Source organism: Melanerpes formicivorus, unplaced genomic scaffold (assembly GCF_026170545.1).
Source record: "Melanerpes formicivorus ecotype bairdi unplaced genomic scaffold, bMelFor1.0.p_v2 SCAF_219, whole genome shotgun sequence".
NCBI classification, from domain to species: Eukaryota; Metazoa; Chordata; class Aves; order Piciformes; family Picidae; genus Melanerpes; species Melanerpes formicivorus.
This window is the reverse complement of record NW_027142571.1, coordinates 129,779-150,589: the sequence shown is the minus strand read 5'-3', so window position 1 is coordinate 150,589 and position 20,811 is coordinate 129,779. Positions and strand designations below refer to the sequence as shown.

At 41.1% G+C, this 20,811-nt stretch overlaps 1 protein-coding gene across 4 annotated transcripts in view; it reads left to right on the top strand.

Annotated features, from left to right (window-relative positions):
* The first annotated feature begins 2,021 nt into the window (after nucleotides 1–2,021).
* BTRC (beta-transducin repeat containing E3 ubiquitin protein ligase) overlaps nucleotides 2,022–20,811 on the top strand; it is a 131,314-nt gene continuing 112,524 nt past the window's right edge. For 2 of the 4 annotated variants that reach the window (XM_068169726.1, XM_068169722.1), the window contains exons 1-2: nucleotides 2,022–2,161; nucleotides 19,538–19,606. In XM_068169726.1, the coding sequence (XP_068025827.1) occupies nucleotides 2,114–2,161; nucleotides 19,538–19,606 (117 nt within the window). In that variant the 5' untranslated portion in view covers nucleotides 2,022–2,113. The remainder of the gene's footprint in view (nucleotides 2,162–19,537; nucleotides 19,607–20,811) is intronic. The other 2 variants (XM_068169727.1, XM_068169723.1) reach the window with 1 other exon arrangement.

Here is a 20,811-nt window from a genome sequence, read left to right as displayed (position 1 = left end):
TCCAAGTTCTTCCTTGGTCTCTCTGTGCTGTGGTGGAATCTTTTGCATTGTGGGGTCCCAGTGGCAGTATGGCAGAATAACTGAGCCACTCTCTTCTGCCAAGGTTAAGTCCAGCACCTTAACACACATTTAGTTTTTTCCTCCATTTTGTTCATGCTTTTTATGACCTAGAGACACTAATCCCCTATAAATTACAATCCAGACAGATCAATCAGCCTAGAGGGCTTTGGGACAGCGGTGTCTAGTGCTAAAGCATTATGCTATTCTCTTTTCCTACAATTATACCAGCATCAGATATTATTGACAAATAAACTGTGCAATCAAAGCCTTGAGCCCATCTTGCTGCTACAGAAAGAATCCATTTACATCCCAGTCAACTGTAGGATGCCAGGAGGGAGGAGACACAGAAGAGCACTGTCCCAATTACCAGTGGCCTTTGGTTGCCTGCAGTACTGTTACAGGAGCTGTCCCTTTGTAATTATAGGACTCCCTCATTATAATTACTGTTATTTATACAATTGTGGTAAGTGTTTTCAGCACTGTCAGCAGTCTGGAAAATGCCCAGCCACATTACAGCCAAGCATTTCAGGCGTTTCACTGCTAAGAGTCTGGGCTTAAAGTATGATGACCAAGAGTATGGCTGGGCCAGCCTAAGAATAGTAGCTCATGTCCCAGTGACCTGAAAGCTTTCTTCAGATTTCTATGCCTTGGAATTGTAGAGGGAGGACATGAAGTTATTCCTGCTTCCTCCTTTCAAGCCACTGCTCTGGGAGCATAGCTCATTCTAACATCACACCACAGGTGGGCTGATATTCCTTGTCACCTCTGCTGGGTCAATGGCTGGAGGAGATATTCCTGGCACTAGGTCATGAGGCACCCTCTAGGTCATACGTCCCTGCAAGGAACCTAGTAGGGGTATATTCTCTATGCCTTTTCCTCTCTATTTTGTTTAAAAATATGGAGTAGATGGGGTGTATGGAGAAAAGGAGGGAAGTGTATGGTGCACAGGAGGTGACAGTTTCATACTTGTGACTCAAAGCTTTACTTTATAGGTCAAACATGGGAGTGGGCTGCATGTCAGCAAGCAAGTGCTGATGTGTGTGGCTAGCACTTTTGCATCTAAAGAGGAAGAAATTCAGAGTATCTCATTTAAGATGAAGGGTGAAATATATAAATGGAGCTAGGAAAAGAATCTTGAGTATTTTACTGGATGACACACTGTGTAGGAATCAGAACTAAAGACACAGGAGGTGTCTCTTTGCTCTTTGCAAGGTGGCTTCAGCGTGTGGGCACACTGTGAAAAACGTAGGGGAAAGTAGAAAGAGGTTATACAAATTTAACAAACCCCAGAGGGTTAGAAAGGATGGATGCCAAAGAGGGAGTGGGTCTTTTTTGGTGTGCAACAGAAAGTAAAGAGGGATGACGAGGGGGGAGGGGAGGGCATGTGGAAAATAACCTTTAGTCTGTGTGCAGCTACTCTTAGAAGAATGATGATGAATTGTGGGTGGGTTTGTGTGTGTGTGTGTGTGTGTGTGTGGTTGTTTTGTTTTGTTTTTTTAAATTTGTTTTATTTGCTTGCTGCTTGCTACAGCAAAGAGGACTTGTCCCAGTTTTCAGGGAAAATAGAAACATTATTAGGAATAAAAGAATAAGTGTAAGGGCAGTGAAGCACCACGGGAGGCTGGCTATGTGGTTTTTCTTTAGGGGTGCCCTGGGGCCGGGAATGGCTCCCAGTCGTCCCTGCGAGGCGGAGCTTCCCTCGCCCCTTCCCCCGGCCGCTGCCCCCCCCCGCGTCGCACCGGCACAGCCCGGCGTAACTACAACCCCCGTCGGCCCCCTCTCCTGGAGACAGCGCAAGCGCAAGAGCCAGCCGGCTCCCGGCGTGCCCCCGGCCCACGGCCTTCTGGGATTTGTAGTTTTCGTGTAGGAACCGAGACTTTACCGACTCGTGGCCGGGGACTCCATTTCCCGTGGGCCTTCGCGCGGCGCATGGGCTTTGCGGGCAGCGGGGCGAGGTGGGGTGGGGGACGCGGGGCAGCGCAGGTTCCTGTCTGCGCTGGCTGCGGCCTGGCACTGAGGAGAGGGGCGGCCCCGGCCCCGGCCGCCGCGGACTATGGACCCGGCCGAGGCCGTCCTGCAGGAGAAGGCGCTTAAGTTCATGGTGAGGGGCCGTGGCGGGGGTGGGCACTTGTATGTGTGTGTGTGGGGAAGGGCAGCCAGGGAGGAAGAGCGAGGAATGAGGAGGGGCTATGGTGGAGGGGCGGAGGTGGGGAAGATGGGGCTGGGGGCATGGAAGGGTACCCCTGAGGGAGGCCGGGCCTTTACGTTATGCTGGGCCGAGGGGCGCCGGGTTGGCAAGCGGCCGCTCTTTCTGCGGTCAGGGGAAGGTGAGGAGCAGGGCCTCGGAAGTGGCGTGGGGTGCGGGAAGGGGGCTGCCTGCTGGGGGGGCACTACGTGTCGGGAGCGGGGCCCTCACATGCCTGAAGTATCGTTGTGTTGAAATAGGGAGGCTGCAGGTGTCATCTGGGAGCAGGAGAAGTTAAACTCGAGTGAGGCAGGCGCTGGCAGAAGGGGCCCACTAGTATCGGGGGGAGGAGGGGTGGATATGTAATTCTTGGGGTTTTATCTTTATATATTTTAGTCTATCCTTCTATACTGCACAGCATTATTTTGCTCATCCTTCCATTCTGTTATGATAGTGGTAAACACAAAATCTTTGCCTTGCTGCTGCAGGTGTATCACTGATAGTCAACATGAAGAGCATTGCTTAGGTTTGCAAGTTGGTCTTTGGTGTGGATAACAGCCTTGGGTGTACTTAACTGCATCCAAGATGCCCTTCAGATGTGTCTGTTTCGCTTATATTTACGGCATGATGCACTTAAATTGTACTTCGATTCTCTCTTTCTTCATTTGTTGATATTTGTGTTTTGGACAGAAAAATAAGAACCAGAAATCACAATAGAAAATAAATTGTTGCCAGCTGAGTTGGATGTGAATTTCAAGTGCCCAAAACTGGTTGGTTGTTGTTTTTTTTTCCCCTCCCTGAGGATGTCATGTAAATGACTGACGACACTAGCTGAAAGTTTGTGTTAGATTAATACTTCCAGTGGTACAGAATTAAATCTAGGCACATCAAGAAGAAGCAATTCTATTAGGCCTTCAGAATGTAAGCCCAAAATGAAATTGAGGAAATGCTGGTTGCAAATTCTAATTTGTAATTTAGCTTCGAAACACTTGCTTGGCTTCTAGTTTTTACTCTTGCAGAACTTGTTTCTCTTGAGACTTTATGACCCTTCTGCTAGTAGTCTCCAAGTTTGTCAGATTTGTAGAGTTTCAGTTCACTGAAGTGTGAAAATGCTATGGATACCAGAATAGGCAGGGTAGCAATTAGTAATAATAAACTACCCTCTTTGGTGTGTATTTGGCCAAAGGAGTGTCACAGAGTCTGTTGCACTTATGTTTGGCCAAGCTTAGTAATTACAACCTGCCTCTAGATAGTGAGTTTCACATCCTGAAAAGTTTCTGTCAGACAGTACTGTGAACATGCTATGCTGATTTCTCTCATGCTGCTTTTTTTCACCTCTTGCACAGAGTCCCATCCAAAGGCTTAGTCCAGGTGTTTGAGATCATCTGTAAGATTGGGCCTGGGACCTGAGGGAATCACTGTTCGTCTTGGGGCTGGCTGTGTTCCACTTGAACCATAAAGCTCTGTGATACTAGGGAAAGACCTGAGTGTGTGAGAGAGCTGCTCTTACAGGAGATGGACCTGTTAAGAGCACCAGATAAAAGAGGGAATTATCAAGATCAGGCTAAAAGCTAAAGCAAGGTCCTCAATGATTTATTAAAGTGCTTCTTACATGCAAAATGGTTGTAAAAAGTGCAGTGAAAGATGTGGCTTCCCTCTCTCTGCTCTGAGCCTTTTTTTTAATTGTTGTTTTGTTGTTTGTTATGTGTTTTCTTTTTCTTACAGGTTGAGAGGAGAGTGAGAAAAGCTTTTTTTTTAGCACATCTCAGTCTTTTGATTTAGTGCATGTCCTTCCAGAACATGATTCTTAGTTATACTGAGGTAGTTTTTGTCAGATATGGTGGGATCTTTTGATGTATGTGGAGGTGTGGCACAGGTAGGTTGTGTTGATCTGTGGGGTATCATTTGCAAGCATCAGCTTGGCCCTATTTTCTGCCTTTTAGCCCTTGAAGTGTTCATGTACTGCAGTAATGGCATTGGTACAATTATCTACACAGAGGTAGCTGATCATCTCTTGTGTCCTCTCGACTAATGCTGAATCACTCACAGTGTGTTACCTTGTTCATCCAAGTGTATGATATGCTTCATGTACATCTTCCTTGTTAGGTGAACTGCAGTTTGGGTTGAGGTGGGCTTTGCTATTAATTAGTGATTTTTTTTTCCCTGGGAGCTTCCCAGCTGCCATCATAGACAAATATTCAAGCATCATTTGGAGGCATAAGGCCTATTAACTTTCCAGCTTTTTGTAGCTTTGTTTTTGACGTGGATTTGTGGCAGGCTTCACTTAATGTTGAAAAGCAGCCCTGTAGGTGGTAGTGGATTTGTAATTAGGCAGAAAATAATACTTTTTCTACTTAAAAGTGACAGTACCTAATTTTTGGCAATGAATTTGATTAGCTTTCTTGAGTTGCACATAGCAGTCAAGATAGGCCTGACAATTTGGTTTTTTTTTAATGTCTGATTAAAAAAAAAGTCATGTGGAGGCATCCTGCAGTTTTAATGTTATGAATGAAAGCATCTTGCTTTGAAGTATCTATATTTGATACTGGACTCTGCTGCTCATATGTAGCTTTTTGATGGAAGTAAAACAAAGTCACCTTCTTATTGCGGGGCATGACTTGGTTACTTGCCAGTGAAACAGTACTACATTTAGCTAGTATCTGCTACCAGTTTCTTGGTCTGTGATCAGCTACAATGTATATATTCAAATACTTTAAGGTTTAAGTAATTTAACTTCATTTGCCTACTCAGTTTACCTCTACATTTTAAGAAGGCCTAATTTATTTCTGATATTGAATTGCTGTGTATTAGCATTATGCAATACTAAGCCACTGCTCACTAGGGAAGACTGTTCTTGCTGCTGAATGAGTGTTTTCTGTCATGCATGCTACATGTCATCTTTCAAAGGTTTGTGTTTGTTTTTTTTTTGGTTTTTTGAATGAAAGTCAGTTCCTAGATTTAAAATAGGATTTTTTAAAGTTATATAGTGCAATGTTCTGCAGCCCAGGGAGGTGGTGGAGTCACCATCATTGGAAGTGTTTAGGAGGAGACTTGATAGGGTGCTTGGTTGCATGGTTTAGTTGATTAGGTGGTGTTGGATGATAGGTTGGATGTGATGATCTCGAAGATCTCTTCTGTTCTCTTCTGTTCTCTTCTGTTCTCTTCTGTTCTCTTCTGTTCTCTTCTGTTCTCTTCTGTTCTCTTCTGTTCTCTTCTGTTCTCTTCTGTTCTCTTCTGTTCTCTTCTGTTCTCTTCTGTTCTCTTCTGTTCTCTTCTGTTCTCTTCTGTTCTCTTCTGTTCTCTTCGCCAAAGATTTTGCTAGACTGGAATATGTCTCAGTTCACCTCAGCTCCTTTTCATGTTTCTACAATCCTCTAGATAAAGTGACACTCTTTGAAAAGTACAGCATGTGGAAGACTGATGCACAAGCTAAAGGAAGAGATTAATGTGCCCATTATCTCAAAAGAACCCACCAACCCAAAAAACAAACAGGAAACCCCTCCCCCAAATCCTTGCCTTACAGAGTTCTGTTTCCATGCCTTCAAGAATATGGGACTTCTGTTGTCATAACCATTTACAGAAGTGCTAGAAACGAGGTGCTCAATTAGTAACTTTCATGTTCGAGTAAAGTGTTTAAAACTGTAGATACAGTAGAGTGCACTAGGCTCAACTGAGACTTTGATTAAATGTCATATAAAGTAAGCTACATATGCCTGCATAGAATAGTAGATATTTCTTCAAAGTGGCTTCAAATGGTTCTGTTAAGTATTCACATGTTCTGATGATTATCTTTTTAATTAAAATGAGAAATCTTTGTTTAAAGTGGCATTCTGGTTTTTTTTACGGCCTGTTACAGTCTCAGTAACAATCATTTCTTAAGTCTGAACGTTTTTAATTCCAGGAATCCATTTATATAAAACTATGTTTAGACTTAATTAAGGAACGATTCTTCCAAAGCTTGTAAATAGCCAGGAAAAAAAGGGACAGAGAATAAAACTGACATCCGCGCCTAACAGAATGATTGTTACAAGGTATGTAATACGCTATAAAAATACAATAAAGCCCTTTTTATAAGAGTTCATATTTTTCCTTCCTCATTTTGAAGGGTGTTTAAGAAAAATATCAAAGCTCTATGAAGCAACATCTGTTTTCTTGAATGGACTGGTGACGACTTCAGGCGTGTTTAATTAACGCTGCTTGGAGCTGTACCTGACCAGTTTGGGATCCTGTCTGGGATGGATTGGGAGACAACAGTGTGATATTTAGTGAATTAGTATCAGTATCACCAAGTTTGGAAGAGACCTTAAAGATCATCAAGTCCAACCTGTCACCACAGACCTCATGAATAGACCATGGCACCAAGTGCCACATCCAATCCCCTCTTCAACCCCTCCTGGGACGGTGACTCCACCACCTCCCTGGGCAGCCCATTCCAATGGCTAACAACTCTCTCAGTGAAGAACTTTCTCCTCACCTCGAGCCTAAACTTCCCCTGGTGCAGCTTGAGACTCTGTCCTCTTGTTCTAGTGCTGGTTGCCTGAGAGAAGAGACCAACTGCCTCCTGGCTACAATCACCCTTCAGGTAGTTGTAGAGAGCAATGAGGTCTCCCTTGAGCCTCCTCTTCTCCAGGCTAAACAATCCCAGCTCCCTCAGCCTCTCCTGGTAGGGCTTGTGCTCAAGGCCTCTCCCCAGCCTCATTGCCCTGAAGTTTCACTTTCTCATTTTCTCTGAACTGATCAATTTCCCATACTTATTTAATTTCCTGCCTTGTGAATAGGAAGATGAGTTTTTCACAAGGGTCTTTTTTTTATCATTTTGCTCTCAAATTGCCATCCTCCTTTTCCTTCTGGGTGATACGATTATAGGGAGTCCTGTTGGCCTTCTAGTTTCACAGGAGAGCCAAAACCTTTTGGTTGCCTTTAAAAATGCATCTGTGTGTTATTGTTTGTTTGTTTGATGAGAGAAAACCCCTGAAGTTCCTTAATTTTAGTATATATATGTATATATATATATATATATAGGTTTTTTAGGCACTCCCACACAACTGGCAGTTAATGCAGTCAGGAATAGTCAGTGTAATTGGAAGTTGAAGGATAACAGGCTAGGAATCACCCCGTACCTTTTTCATACCCCCTGTGTGTGTATATAATATATATGGAACAAGGCTTATACTTTCAAAGAGGTTCTCATTGCACTGAACTTACATGATTTATGCTGTTGGTAGGACTGGGGTTTTGAAGACTTAGCTGTTGTTTTGAAACTCTTGAGAACATTACAGTCTTCCTGATAACCTGTTTGTGTCGTGGTCGTTGTAGCAAAGGATCCTGGATATCCAAAGCCAGGGTGGCATGAAGGCAATGAAAGTAATTTTGTAAAATAGCTGGAATTGCAGTGAGTTGCAGGGCTGCAAATCCTGCTTGGACATTAAACACATGCTTACTAATTTTTTTTCCAATGGAACTGAAATAACATCCTCTTAGTTTAAGACTTTGCTTGGCCTACTATATTGTAAAGCAAATGTTGATTTATTTGCTTTTACCCCAAACTCTATGCTGTAGATTTTTTTCTGCTCCTGGTACAGGCCTTTGGCACTTCAGTAACTCTGCTCTCCCTTCTGTGGCAGTGTTTCTTTTCAGCCACTTTGCTCCATTAAATATTTGCAATTAGAAAAGCAAATGGCAAATTTGCTATCAACATCACTGAAGTATTTAGTTTCATAGACTTAAAAAGCAGAATTTGTTGCACCATGTTCTCTGCACTGTAATATATACTATAAACATCAGAGAGAATAGGCTGACCTTAATATTTGCTTCCCAGGCTAAATCGCCGCCTTGCAGCAGTTATTTCCCACTGAATAAAAAGTTTAATTTCACGCCCTGATTAGTGCTAGTATGTGCAGGTGGATATTTATTTCATGCAGCTAAACTAATCTGCCTTGGCAAATTATTTGCCAGTCAGCAGAGCTATAATTCCTCATGAGTATTTGGTACTAAATTATCATTCTCATTAGTAAGATAAAGCAGACTGCTCTAACCACAAAGTTTGGTTAGGCAAAGGGTTTCCTAAATAAACCTTGGAAGACACAAAATATGTGCAGTGGCATCGATATTCTCAATATTCTGAAGTCATTTGTGATAAGGAGGAGGCAAAGAAGATCTCAGAGGAAGGAAATAAAATTATCCTGTGTTTGTGTATTATCTCCAGAGGCCCGGTAGGAATGTGCAGCGTTTGAGATCACCTCCTTAAGAGGCCCCTAATGAAGAAAAAATGAAATGTTGGTCACTGGAGTATTTCCAGTGGCCAACCCAATTCTGATCTCTGGGCCATAAAAGAGATGCAAATATAAAGTTACTTTGGTTTCTTGTTTATTTTCAGCGTTAGCAGCTACTGAGGAGGCAGTAATAATGAACTGAGACTAGATGTTAAATGTCAGAAGAAACAGGAGACTTCATGGTCTGATCTCATTTAAAGTTCACTTAATGCTGTAAAAACATTTCAAATGGAGATCAGAAAGTATTTCCTGATGTGCAAATGTTGACTGGATGACCTTGTAAGGTGAATCATAGAATCACAGAATGGTTTGGGTTGGAAAGGACCTCTCAAGGTCATCTAGTCCAACTGCCTCTGCAGTAAGCAGGGACATCCTCAACTAGATCAGGTTGCCCAGAGCCCTCTTGAGCCTCACCTTGATTATCCCCAGGGATGGGGCCTCACCCACCTCCCTGGGCAGCCTGTTCCAGTGTTCTACCGCCCTCATGGTAAAGAACTTGTTCCTAAAATAAGTTCATCCACTGTTTGTTTTCTCTTGCTTTTACTGTATTGGTAGTTTGTATCATAAAACCTGCTAGTCAAATGTTCTTATTTTCTCCTACAAGGAGAGTGATTTGTACCTGGAAATGATGAATTTTCATTAAGAATTGAGTGAAGGCAACCCACTGACATACTTCATCTGTATGTACCCATTTCTTGTAGTATTCACTTGCTGCAACAGTATTTAAGGTATAAATGATCAGATCATGTGTAAGACTGAAACCAGCAAACCAAGCAACTTGATGTTGTTGTTTAAAAATTTTCATGCTGAATTCAACAATGCAGATGGAATGAGCTGGTTCCTCACTTCCTTGGCTGCTTATATGGTGTCATCTCTGACTTCCACCTGTGCTGGTGAGATCTGTGTAACACTTCAAACTGTTCTCGGTGACAAACTTACCTTGTGTTTCTCATACTCAATATTGTCTTCAGTCTCTCCCATTTCATCTTTCCTGCAATTCAAGAGATGCTCAACAAGGCGTATTGTTTATATATTTTAAGTTATTTTGCACAGGAGGACTGAAGCCAGTGTGCATTTAGCTGTGGAAACTGAAAATTAGTTGCAGCAGAGCAGAGTCCAGTGGCTGCAGCTAAATAGTAAGTGCTCAAAGTACAATTAATAAGCAATCAAACATGAAACTGTTTTCTTGACAGGATGCTGATTAGTGCAGAGGAAAGCTTGTTGATCCCATGGAAACTGTTGAAAATATACAATCCTGGGAGTTTCATTTAAGTGTGTCCTGCTTGTTAAACAATGATGCTTTCTAATGGTTCTTTATCTGAGATCTTGAGGATCAAATACTACCCCTGCTCTGCAGAAAGAGAAAGCTGAAGCTCAGAAGTTTGGCTGGGGCCATGGACTGGAAGAATTTGTGTAGGGTTGTACAGTACACTGATAGTAGAAGACAGGATCAAAGCAAACCTGTTCTTCTAATAGCTAGCCTTGTGCTTCTGACCGTGTATTGGTTAATTTTACAATTGGCTAGCCACCTGTTAAAATAACACATTTTATCATTAAACAAAATTAATTTTCAAAATGGCTTGAAACTGTCTGTTTTTAATGGGATCTGAATATTCTTAGTTTTAATCTGCCTCATGAGGCTTGTCTTTCTTCTGGGAAGTACATTGTTACATCATTAAAATATCATCCCCTACCGAGAGAGAAATCGGTCCCATTCACTAAATGGCAGTGCTGCAGCAATGACAAGTATTTCTAAAAACTGCATTAAAATTCATTTTTTTTTTTTCTTTCTCTCCTTTCATCTGCAAGTTCTGTGGCTCCATTAACCAATGAGTGCTCGGCCTGCGTGCAGCTGCTTGTACGCAGCCAAATTTGCTAGCTGTGATGGCAGAACGTTTTGAGAAGTGGCAGTGAAGACTTGCAGTTGTAAATTGTTTCACTTTTCCACCAGTAATTTTGCTTGGAAGCAAATGACCAATTGTAATTTTGTGCTCTCTAGCTGCTTCAAGTCTTTCTCTATAGTAAGAATGGGGAAACATCCAATTTAATTCCTTCCCTTCCCCGCCCCCCCCCCCCCCACTACTGAAGTAGGGTCTGTGCATTCATCTTGATGAGAGCAGCAGGAAGGAGAGAATGAGGAAGAATGGGAAAGCACAGCAAGGGGTCTTTCCAGTCTTCCTCAGGGAAGGACAGAAGTGTTTACAGTCTGTGAGCAGGAACTATGCAACCTCTTGGCAGAATCCAGTGGAATAACCAGTTTGGACTAGCAGAAGCGAAGAGCCTTAGTGCTGATATAATTTCCTTTATCCTATAGTAAGAAGGGGAAGGTTGCATGGACATACTATGAAAGAATGGAGAAATTCTCAAGTGCAGTTGTACGTTAGCAGAGCAGTAACAAGTGTCCTTCTAACTGTAGTGTAGATAGACCATCTTCAGAAGCACTTGGAGCAAAGCAGGAAATTGTAGAAAGGGAGTTTGGGAGATACCAGCTAGTGTAGAACCCTGGTGCAGTTTTTCTATCATCTGGCTTTGTGCTTACATGTGGATGCTCTCAAGTTTGTTTGAAGAGTGCTTGATGTTTCCAGCTAAGGATGTAGTTATTACAGGTTGTGATTTGTTTGGTTTTTTTCCCCCAAATACAGGAGGATGGATTAAATACTAGGGAGAAAAGTGATGACTGACTTTGCTTGGATACAAAGCAGGGCTAGACTGTACTCTGACTAGAAAAGAAAATCTTCAGTGTTTCCAGGCCTGCCTTTGTAGCAATCAAAACAGTCTCTAGTTGTTGCAGAGAAGAATGGTCTAGCGTGAAAAGTCCGTCATACAATATAGTCACTCTCCCTTTCTACACCCATCATTTGTAATTTATTGGGAGAGTGATGCAGAATGGAGCAGTGTTTATGTGGGAGTTGCTTTTAGTTTATGGATAGTTGGCCTTGAATTCTGTCTGTTAGGAAGATGCTGGCAATTATCCAAGGGGGGTTGTTCATTGGGTCTATTCAGTGCCCTTCTTATATGCCAATACTCTCAATGGGACTGGGAAATGCAGCCAGTTATCATTCATCTCCTGCAAATTAGAACAATGAGAAGTGGGTGTAGTCTTGAGAAATGATGGATTGTTCCTGTTTTAGAAGATGAGGCTTGGAAGCATCTCAGCAGTTTTCTGAAGGAAGCAAAACAATGTTAACACCCTCTTCAAATCTGTCAGTAGGTGTTTTCTGGTGCTTATAGGTTTGAAAGGACAAAACTGGCATTCCCTGTTAATTTTATTTTGGTATTTATTATTTCCCCCTTCTTTTAAATGGGATGAGACTCCAGTGAAGTGTGTTGCTCTTGTACTTTGTCACAGCTGCTGTTTATAAGCAAACATAGATGTCCTGAAAGCTTTTTTGCTGACAAAGGGATTCTTGTGTATCTGTATCTCACTGACCTTAAAGTAAGAGGCAAAACATTACAGAGTCCATAAGTGAGAGGAAAAAACTCTGCATGGCATTGGAACAGGTCTTGTGGAACACGGGTGCAAGTCTGATGCAGGTAGACTGTACACTCTAGTCTCTTTTGCAAGCTACTCAAAGCAGTTCTTAAATGAGTAGAGTTCTCTTTGCTATGACTTTATAGAGCCATTCCACTACTTTGAAAGCTAGTCTTTGTTCCTGTTTTCCAGGTTAACATCGTTCGGAGCTAATTCATTCTCATTTGTTCTTGTGCCGATGTTGTTCTTGATCTTAAGTAGCTCTTGCTCCACTGTGGTCCTCTGCATGTATTTGTGGTGAGCAGTTACATTCTCCTCTGAGCTAGATCTGGTCAGGCCAAACCAGCATTTTATTTTATTTATTTATGTCCTAAGTTGTTCCCTGTAATCTTGATCATCTTAGCAGACCTTTATAAACAGCTAAAAAGCTTGACTAGTCAAGAAGACAAGTGACCAGAACTATACAGAGCATTCTAGGATAAGTTTTGCTGGTTCTTAGTACATAAGCAGGAATCCTAATTTCTCCCTTTTGGAAGTCTTTTGCTTTATGCAGTATCCTATAGTAGTATTTGCCATCCTCATGGCTGCATCTTATTGGTGAACCATCATTATCTGATGAGTAGCATAGCCCAGGGCCTTGTTTCCCCTTGTCAGTTACTTTGTTTATAATGGAAATAATGTTACTTTTTAATTTATGGACATCTTGTGTTAGCTCTGTTACCTAGATCTTCAGGATCCTGTGTCCTATGTCCTTACCATGTCTCTTAAATTTGTCTTCAGCCAATTTCATAATCACTATGGCAATACTGGTGGGTTTTTTTCAGCCATTAGTGAGAGTACTTTAACATTAATTTCAAGATTAATAATGGATTTCAACAAGGATCAATCTCTGTAAAGCTTGATGGGTCTTTTTCTGAAATAACTTGTGATCCTCTACCCATTTTAGTTTCTTATCCTCCTTACAACTCTGGTATTAATCCTAATCCTCTCCATTTTAACTACTAACTTCCTACATGTCATCTATCAAATGCTTAACTACTTCTAATTTGTCTGGACTTCAGTGATCTTCTTAAAGAAGAAGATTGGGTTAGTCTAGCACTAATTCTAATTTGTTCTAAATTGGGAGTAGATTTACTTACGCCTCCTGTGGTGACTGCTTTGTTTTGGCAATAGTGATCAGTCTCAGTAGATTTCATTTCTTGGGAGACAGGACATGCTATTTTTCATTTTTGTGTGTGTGGTTTTTACTCTTTTCTTTTGGAGGGTTTGCCAGTCATTTATGCCATATCTTAGACTCATTCTGGTTAGTCTTCTTAGAGATACTTGGTCTGCTGGGGCATCCTATCGCTGGGTTCCCACTAGGTATCTTCAACCTCTTCTGTTGCCTCTGCTTCATTCATAGTCCTCTCAGACAGGAAGCTTCTTTGGTACTTTATTTTTTTTAAGGAGGAGTTCCCTCTAGTTAAGCCAAGCAAAGGAGCTTTTGCATCTTGTGCTAGTCTCAAGGATTTGAGAACTGTCCTAGAGCTGAACTCAGTACAGGGCACTTAGGTCAGGAAAGGAAATTTAATACATCTTGGTAAATACTTGGGGCAATTAGGGATTCTGAGTTACTTAAACTGGATGAAGAGGTCCCACATTGTAATTGTAGCATGGTGCTTTCTGAGAGAGATGAGTTGGGATAGAATGGCCATTTCTGTAAAACCAAAGTTTTTTTGGTTGTTTTATTGAAGAGGACATTGTTTGGTTTGTGTACTGGAGTCTGCTCAGAGACAAGAGCTCACTAGCTAAGCAGAGAATGTGGTGGTTGAGTGCTAGAGTCTGCTCTTGAAAGCATTTCTATTTCTTAGGATAAATAAATAAATATTCCTCTTACAAACGCATCTGCTAAATCTGTGAACTGCAGATTTCCTTTCAGGATAGTTGGCACAAACCTGTAACCCATCTCTTTTGCAGGCTTTTTTGGTCAGCTACCTAAAATTAAGCAGGAGATCAGAAGGGTCAAAGTTACCACTGTAGCTTCTTTTGTTAGTTACAGAGATTGCAGTTCTCCAGACTTCTTGATTTTTTTGTTCACCTTTCCTGTATATTTTTTTTTTTCACAAACACAGAATTTTCTATCCTGATGCTCTGAATTTCAGTGAATTAGAATCCATGTGAACATTCTGACTTTGCTATGAACATACAAAAGAGAGACATGACACTTGAAAGATACCAGCTCCAATGTACAAGCTTCCTGCTTCTGTTTTATACCTAATGCTTGCTCTGTGAATGCCACTGTTCTTGTTGGATACTTAACCTGGCACAAGTTCAGACAGTAGCATGAGAAGTGTAGATTCTCTTCACCTCAGATCTCGCAGTCTTGAAGGAGGCTGTGTATAGGACTTGAATTTCATATTGAAAATGTCAAGTGGTTGTGAAATCAAGCATGTTTTTACTTACGGGCATGAAGAGGATCTCTTTACACTGCATGTTTGCAGAGCTTGTTTTAACTTTGTCCAGAGATTAGTGGAGTGCTGTCACAGATCTCCATTTGGTTTTGAATACTGTAGTGCAGGATTCTTGTGAATGCTTAAGAAGGTTTCCAGGTGTTTCATATTACAAAAGTAGTTCTCCTGGCAGCTGCTGCTCTTCCAGGACATATAAACTTGCGTCTTTTTATCCGTCAAGGAACACAAATAGACATTTTCCAGTGGGAGCTGGTTTTGGGCAAATCTTGGTCAACATACTCCAAACAGAATCACTCAAGAACTGAGTGAGAGCTGACTCCATGTGGGGTGAATTCATTAAGTTTGCAGGCAGTTAGAGCCTACTGTTGGGAGAGTGCTGCTCCCTTCTGAAGGAGTTTGTATCAAACTGTGAGACCCGACAGCCAACCGACTCAGGGTTTGTTCATTCCTTCTACAAAATCTCAGCAAGGGCACACTGAAATATTAATAGCTTCTGGTTTTAGAGTCAGAGAGCTCATGGTTTTCTCTCATAATAGTAAGGAAGGATTTTGAAACCTTATATTTGGCTTTGGTGAATTTGTGTTCACAAATCTAACTGTGCCTTATTTTGAGTACTGCTTTGGGCAGTGGATTAAGGTAACTCTTTGGGCCATGAAGTTGTGTATTCTATAGGAGGAATTCAATTTATTGCTGTAATGCATACCAACTCATTAACAAGTTTTAGGCCACAGGGGATATTTTCCTGTGCTGTGGAAGTCATCTCAACTGGACAATCTTCAGTGCAACTGGCCATGCCCTTCCATGTCAGTGACTGACAGATCTAATTCTGCCTTTGTAGCCGAGAGCCTGTTAGTTAATGGAGTCGTGAATATTGTTACTCAGAGGCAACCTTCAGCATATTAAAATGCATTATTCCTGTTCTTCACTCGATATTTATGAAACAGGGTGTTACACCTAATGAATGCAGTGGTGTCGTCAAATAAATACTGTGGGTAGATCATAACTTAAAAGAAATGAAAATGTAAGTAGCTTCACTACTGCTTTGCACTGACAGAGAGAGATGGGTTTAGCTTGCCTGTTTAAATCCTATGTGATGGAAACCAGAGTGAGTGCCCTCTCTGAGGGAAAAGGAAGCATTATGGGTTATGTGATCAGATTCACAAGATCCTTAGTACATATATATTTCATACAGGTCTCAACTTTCCGCCCCCCCCCCCCCCCCCCCCCATTTCTTCTTACATGGAAGGAGGTGAAATGGAGAAGCAGCAGTACTGCCTCGCAAGAACCGTAGTAGGCTTCCTTTTGTAATTATAATTCTTGACATATTTATCCTTTCTTATGGAAGTGAATCTGCAGATATTTAAGAACCCTTCTTGCACAGAAAAGCCCAATTTCCGCTCAGTACTTAATTAGCACTTGTTTATGACACGGCATCTGATTTGATTTTCAAAACAAATTGCACAGTAAAGAGGCTGATATTTAAACTGTATAGTAACCACAGCTCCAGCTGTGACTCAAATATTGTAAGCCTTCAGGGGTTGTGTTTAGGCTTAGAAAATAGGAACTCAGGCCTGTAATTAAATGTCCTCTAAAAATCAGCCTTTGTAGGGGAGGGAAGGGAAGAGGGTACCACTGAATTTTAAATTACTGACTTGTTCTCAGGAGTCATTCTGTTGCTCTGGGCTTTGCTAGGGACAGCAGAAATCAAATGGATTTAAAATGGAAGAGTAGATTACTGAAAGAAAACAAGTCAGGGGTTGCAGGAATAAAAGATGAGCAAAGCAAGCTATTCTGGCTCATGGTTTTATAGGCAATTGCAAGGTATCAAATAATTTTAATATATGGGTAATATAGAGATGACAAGTTCTGTGGCCACCAAAGAGAAGGTAGGCATTGTATACAAAGTAAAATTGCATGTCAGAACTCTGAACAAAGTTGCTGATGGTTGTGAAATAAGCCACATATGGTGATGGGAGGCTCCTGTTTAAAACAAGTCCTCAACAATAAACGTGAATGTCTTGGCAAAGGAAATAGACAGAGTCATATTATATTGCAAATTAGTCACTTAGATAAAAATGTGACATTTTCAAAAAATAGCATGACATAAATTAGCAGTTAAAATGCTTCCAGAGTTACAGTTGGAGGAAAACAAACCCTGTTGTGGCTATTGAAAAAGCGGGAGGAATTACCTTAGCAGCCTGACTTTTAGTCATGGAAAATGCTGGAACAGATGCCAAGAGAAAAGATTATGCTTATGAATTGTATTGAAACATGAGCATAAATGGTGTTTTCCCATGAAAATACAGGAATGAGTCATTTTTACAGCAAGAGGCAATTAATTATATTGCTCATAGAATGGCCTTGAATGGATCACAGTTGTGGAAGTGTTGATTAATGCAACTACAACTTTCAAACACGGCAGTTGTCTGCATCCTACACCTTTTAAAGGCTGGTGGAACAGGGTCATTTTTACTTCACTTTTTAAATTGCCAAGCATGTATGAGTTCTGAGTTTGGTTGTAAAAGTTTAGCCAGTGGTGAATCTGTGAGATTTTAAGTAAATCCCATGTTCCTGTCCATGATATGAATGGGGGCTCACTTGTACAAGTACCACACTTTAATGCAGCATTATGTGGGTAAGTGACGTACCTCATACTGGTACAATTTTCCTCCTCTTGAATGAGGACAGATTTGTCCAATGTAAAGCAGACATTCCTCACTGAGAGGATATTGCAAATATGGTGTTGAGGGCTGAGTGATGGGTCTTACTTTTCACCTATTTGTATATGTAAACCTGTCAGCACTGAAAAAGAAATTGAGCTTTCAATTGCTGCTAATCTGCTAGAAACCTTGAATGCTTCCATTGCTAATAGGCAACCTTGCTGAAGTCACATGGAACTTGTGTTGGTAAGAGCTGTCTACATAGAAATACAGTGGTATCTTTGATATTGGAGACACTTCTCTGTGTCCTTGATCTTAAGTAGCTCATCCTGTGGATGGCAACAGATCTGTTAATATACTAATGTATTTGCAGGAGCAGGATCTTCAAATGAAGTTGTTTAAATCGGTGTCCTAAATCAATTACACAGAATGCTGTGTATTTATATATATAAGTACAATATATTATATTAATATATTACAGATATAAATATACATCAATTACACAGAATACACAGAACCAATGGGCTTTGCAAATGTTAAGCAGCCTGCCATTCCTAAGAGAGAGCTTGACTGTTACCCTTTAATTTGTAGGTTAGGTGGCAGAAGTAATTTTTCACAATTTCTTGTGTGAACCTGGGCAGGTCTGAGACTGGTGCTCAGGTTTCTTTACTCCTGACACTGATTTCAAAAGATTATTTCTGCTTGATTATGGAGGGTTTGTTTTTTTTGGCATTGATAGGTATACTGTGTTGTGCTACTTTGAAAGAGCAACCAAACCACTTGTGCCAGAAGCAAAATGTGGTTTTCTGTGGTCTTCTTACTAGATATGTAGCACTTCATAGAGTTTCTTGCATTTTCAAAGCACATAGAAATGTCAGCAGTTCCTCTCAGCAAACCTGTGAGGTGGGTTAAATGAGTGTTGTCCTCATTTTGCAGTAGTAGAGAGACTAACCACCCATGAAGTTAGTGCTGAAGTAAGGATTAGGTCTCAGAGCACGATGCTTCTAGCTGTGTGAGAAGTCCCCTAAAACATAGTTTGTTAATGTGTTAAGCATTGCAAGTCCAAACTCAGCAGGTGAATGCAGTAACCAGATATACTTGACTTTAATTTATCAGCACAATGGTGGTTATTAAAATTCATGTTTAACTGAGATTACTGGCAAGGACGCCAGGGCATAATCTTAACTACTGCTTTGGAAGATTTAGGAGGATTTAAATTCAAACTGGAGAGAAGCAAAAATAACTAATGTTCAAAGTGTATGTGGACTTCTCTTTAGAGGCAAGATTTTAGTCTGTTCTAATTCTTGCCTAATTTAGAATTCTAGGGCTGGAGTACCTTACCACCGTAGCTGTGGAGATTTGTCATCAAGTGGTGACACATTTCCTCTTCAGTCAACTATTTTATAGTGTTAGGAGTATCAAGATGGATACAGTTGGTATAAACTAAATACTGTGTTCACACAAGAACAAATAGGGGTAGACTCACCTGGAATTAGAGCCAATCTAAAAAGGAGTAAGATTTTTTTTTTCCAGCCTTCCAGAAAGAGCACACATCTACTGGTTTGGACAGGAAGTAGAGTGAATGAAGAAAGAAGTAATTTTCCAAAGTAAGAAAGATCTCTGGACTTTCTATCTGCAGATATCCCGTCACATAGATGTCATTTTAATCTCTAAGCGTCTTCTTTTTTGGGGGGGCAGGAGGGAGAACAATGAGAGAGAACAAGTGAAACCACTCGATTATGAGAATATTTTGAACTGCAAATGAACATCAGTACAGGCAGCTTTTCATTTTGCTGTTGCGTACATTTTCCTAGCCATAAGTTGCGCTGTATATGTTTCTGTTTCCAGAGCAATTGGGTGTCTTGTCTTTTTTTCAGCCCAATAAAGCATGTAAACAATAAATGGGGAGGAGATTATATTTGTCTGTCAGTTTGAGGCATAATTTATGGCAGTGTGTGAGTATAGTTGCCTGTTAGGCATTAAGGCTGCACCTCTTCAGTGATTTTCCTTAATCTTTTCATGTTGTCCTGTGTCTGGTCTGACTGTGTTCAGGATGGTGACTGTGGAAACATTCTCATAGCTTAACTGCTGCTGTTTTGACACCATATAGCTTTATGTAGTGGCAAAAGCATTACTGAGCATTGGTCTCTTCTTGTGCACCCACCACAGAGGCTGTGCATTTGTGTGGAAATTTTATACCTATATATACTGAGTTGCTAAGGACAGTGGTGGAAATAATAAAAATTATGTTGGTTTTATTCAAAAAGTATTGCTAAACCAGCTAATATCAGAGGAGTAAACAAGAACTAATCTGGGGATTAAACCTTCATATGTTGCTTAAAAAAATTGGCATTGATTAAAATGCTCCAGGATTTAGACGTAGGTTAGCTAGGTCCCAGTGTAAAAGGAGGTCTCTCTTTATGTCTATTCTCTCCTAGCCCCGAATTCACATGCCAAAAGATGGATTCCAACTTATATCTTCTGGATACCAAGCATGGCTAAAGCAGGTTGGACTGTATTATTGTTATTCATCTCATGTGAGGGACCGTGTTGGACACCTGTGCTTGTCTCATTAGTGAAGTACATAAATGAGGGTGTAATGAAGTTACGGTGCCATGTTAGCTGATACCCCTCATAGCCATCACTGTTTTGTGTTTTATGCATGCTGTGTTTGTGTAACATTTTCTCACCAGTCTTATGAATGTGCACTTCCTGTAAATAAAAGTTCAAAATGCAGTCACCTGAAAGCAAAAAGGGTCAGAGTTTGAAAAGGAATCTGCAACAGCAGCTCGAATTACAGAATTGAAATGGGCCTTCAAACACAAAGCTGCATGGTTGTGGTGCTGGTAATAATGGGGAGGCCACTGGGTTAAAACTCCAGAGAATTGCATCTAGCGTCTAATTCAGATCTGCCTGGGTGAAACACGTATGGACACTTACTCACATCACATAACAATTGTGCAGTTTGACACAATCTGACACTGTGGGGACTCCCTGTTCGGAAGTGGCCTCGCGCTATATTACTCTGGCTGTTATTAAAGGCCAGGCTTCAGATGTCTCAGCAGTCTGCCTCTAGCAATTGATGTCAACTTTTCACTTTTGTGAGTGAAAAATCCCCCCTTCAGAAAAAAAATAGATTAATTTACGAATTGCCTGTACAAATCTCTTCTCTCATGAAGATACGCACGTGGTGTGTCCTACGTCCTTGAGAATATGTGGCTTAAAGTACCTGGGTTTGTAGAAAGCCTGAATGATTGTGTTGTTATGGCAACAAAAACCTGGAAATATGAAAACAGTACAGATAAGCTTCATCCTGTTGTCCTGGCAACTGGGGTTGTGGAATGATGAAACGTGGTGGCAAAGGCATCTATGGTAGCGTGAGCTCAACAGAAACAAAGTGCCAAGTCACTTGAGTGTAGTGGGAGGGAATGAAAAACTACAGCAGTAAACCCCCTTAAAACAAGAGTTTCATTGCAGGTGCTAACAGGATGGCTCTACAGTCTTGTCTCAGTATCTGACAAGTAGTAAGTAGTAACGTCTTTGTGCAATTTGCTTACTGCTGTCGACTTACATTGACTTCTGTGAAACTGAGAAGAGCTTGCACACATATAAGAGCAGCAGCATTGAGTCCTGTGTTATATTTGCAAACCGGTTCTTTGGATGAGTGATACTACAGAAGTGAAATGTGCTTTGGAGCTTCTCTCTGAGAGAC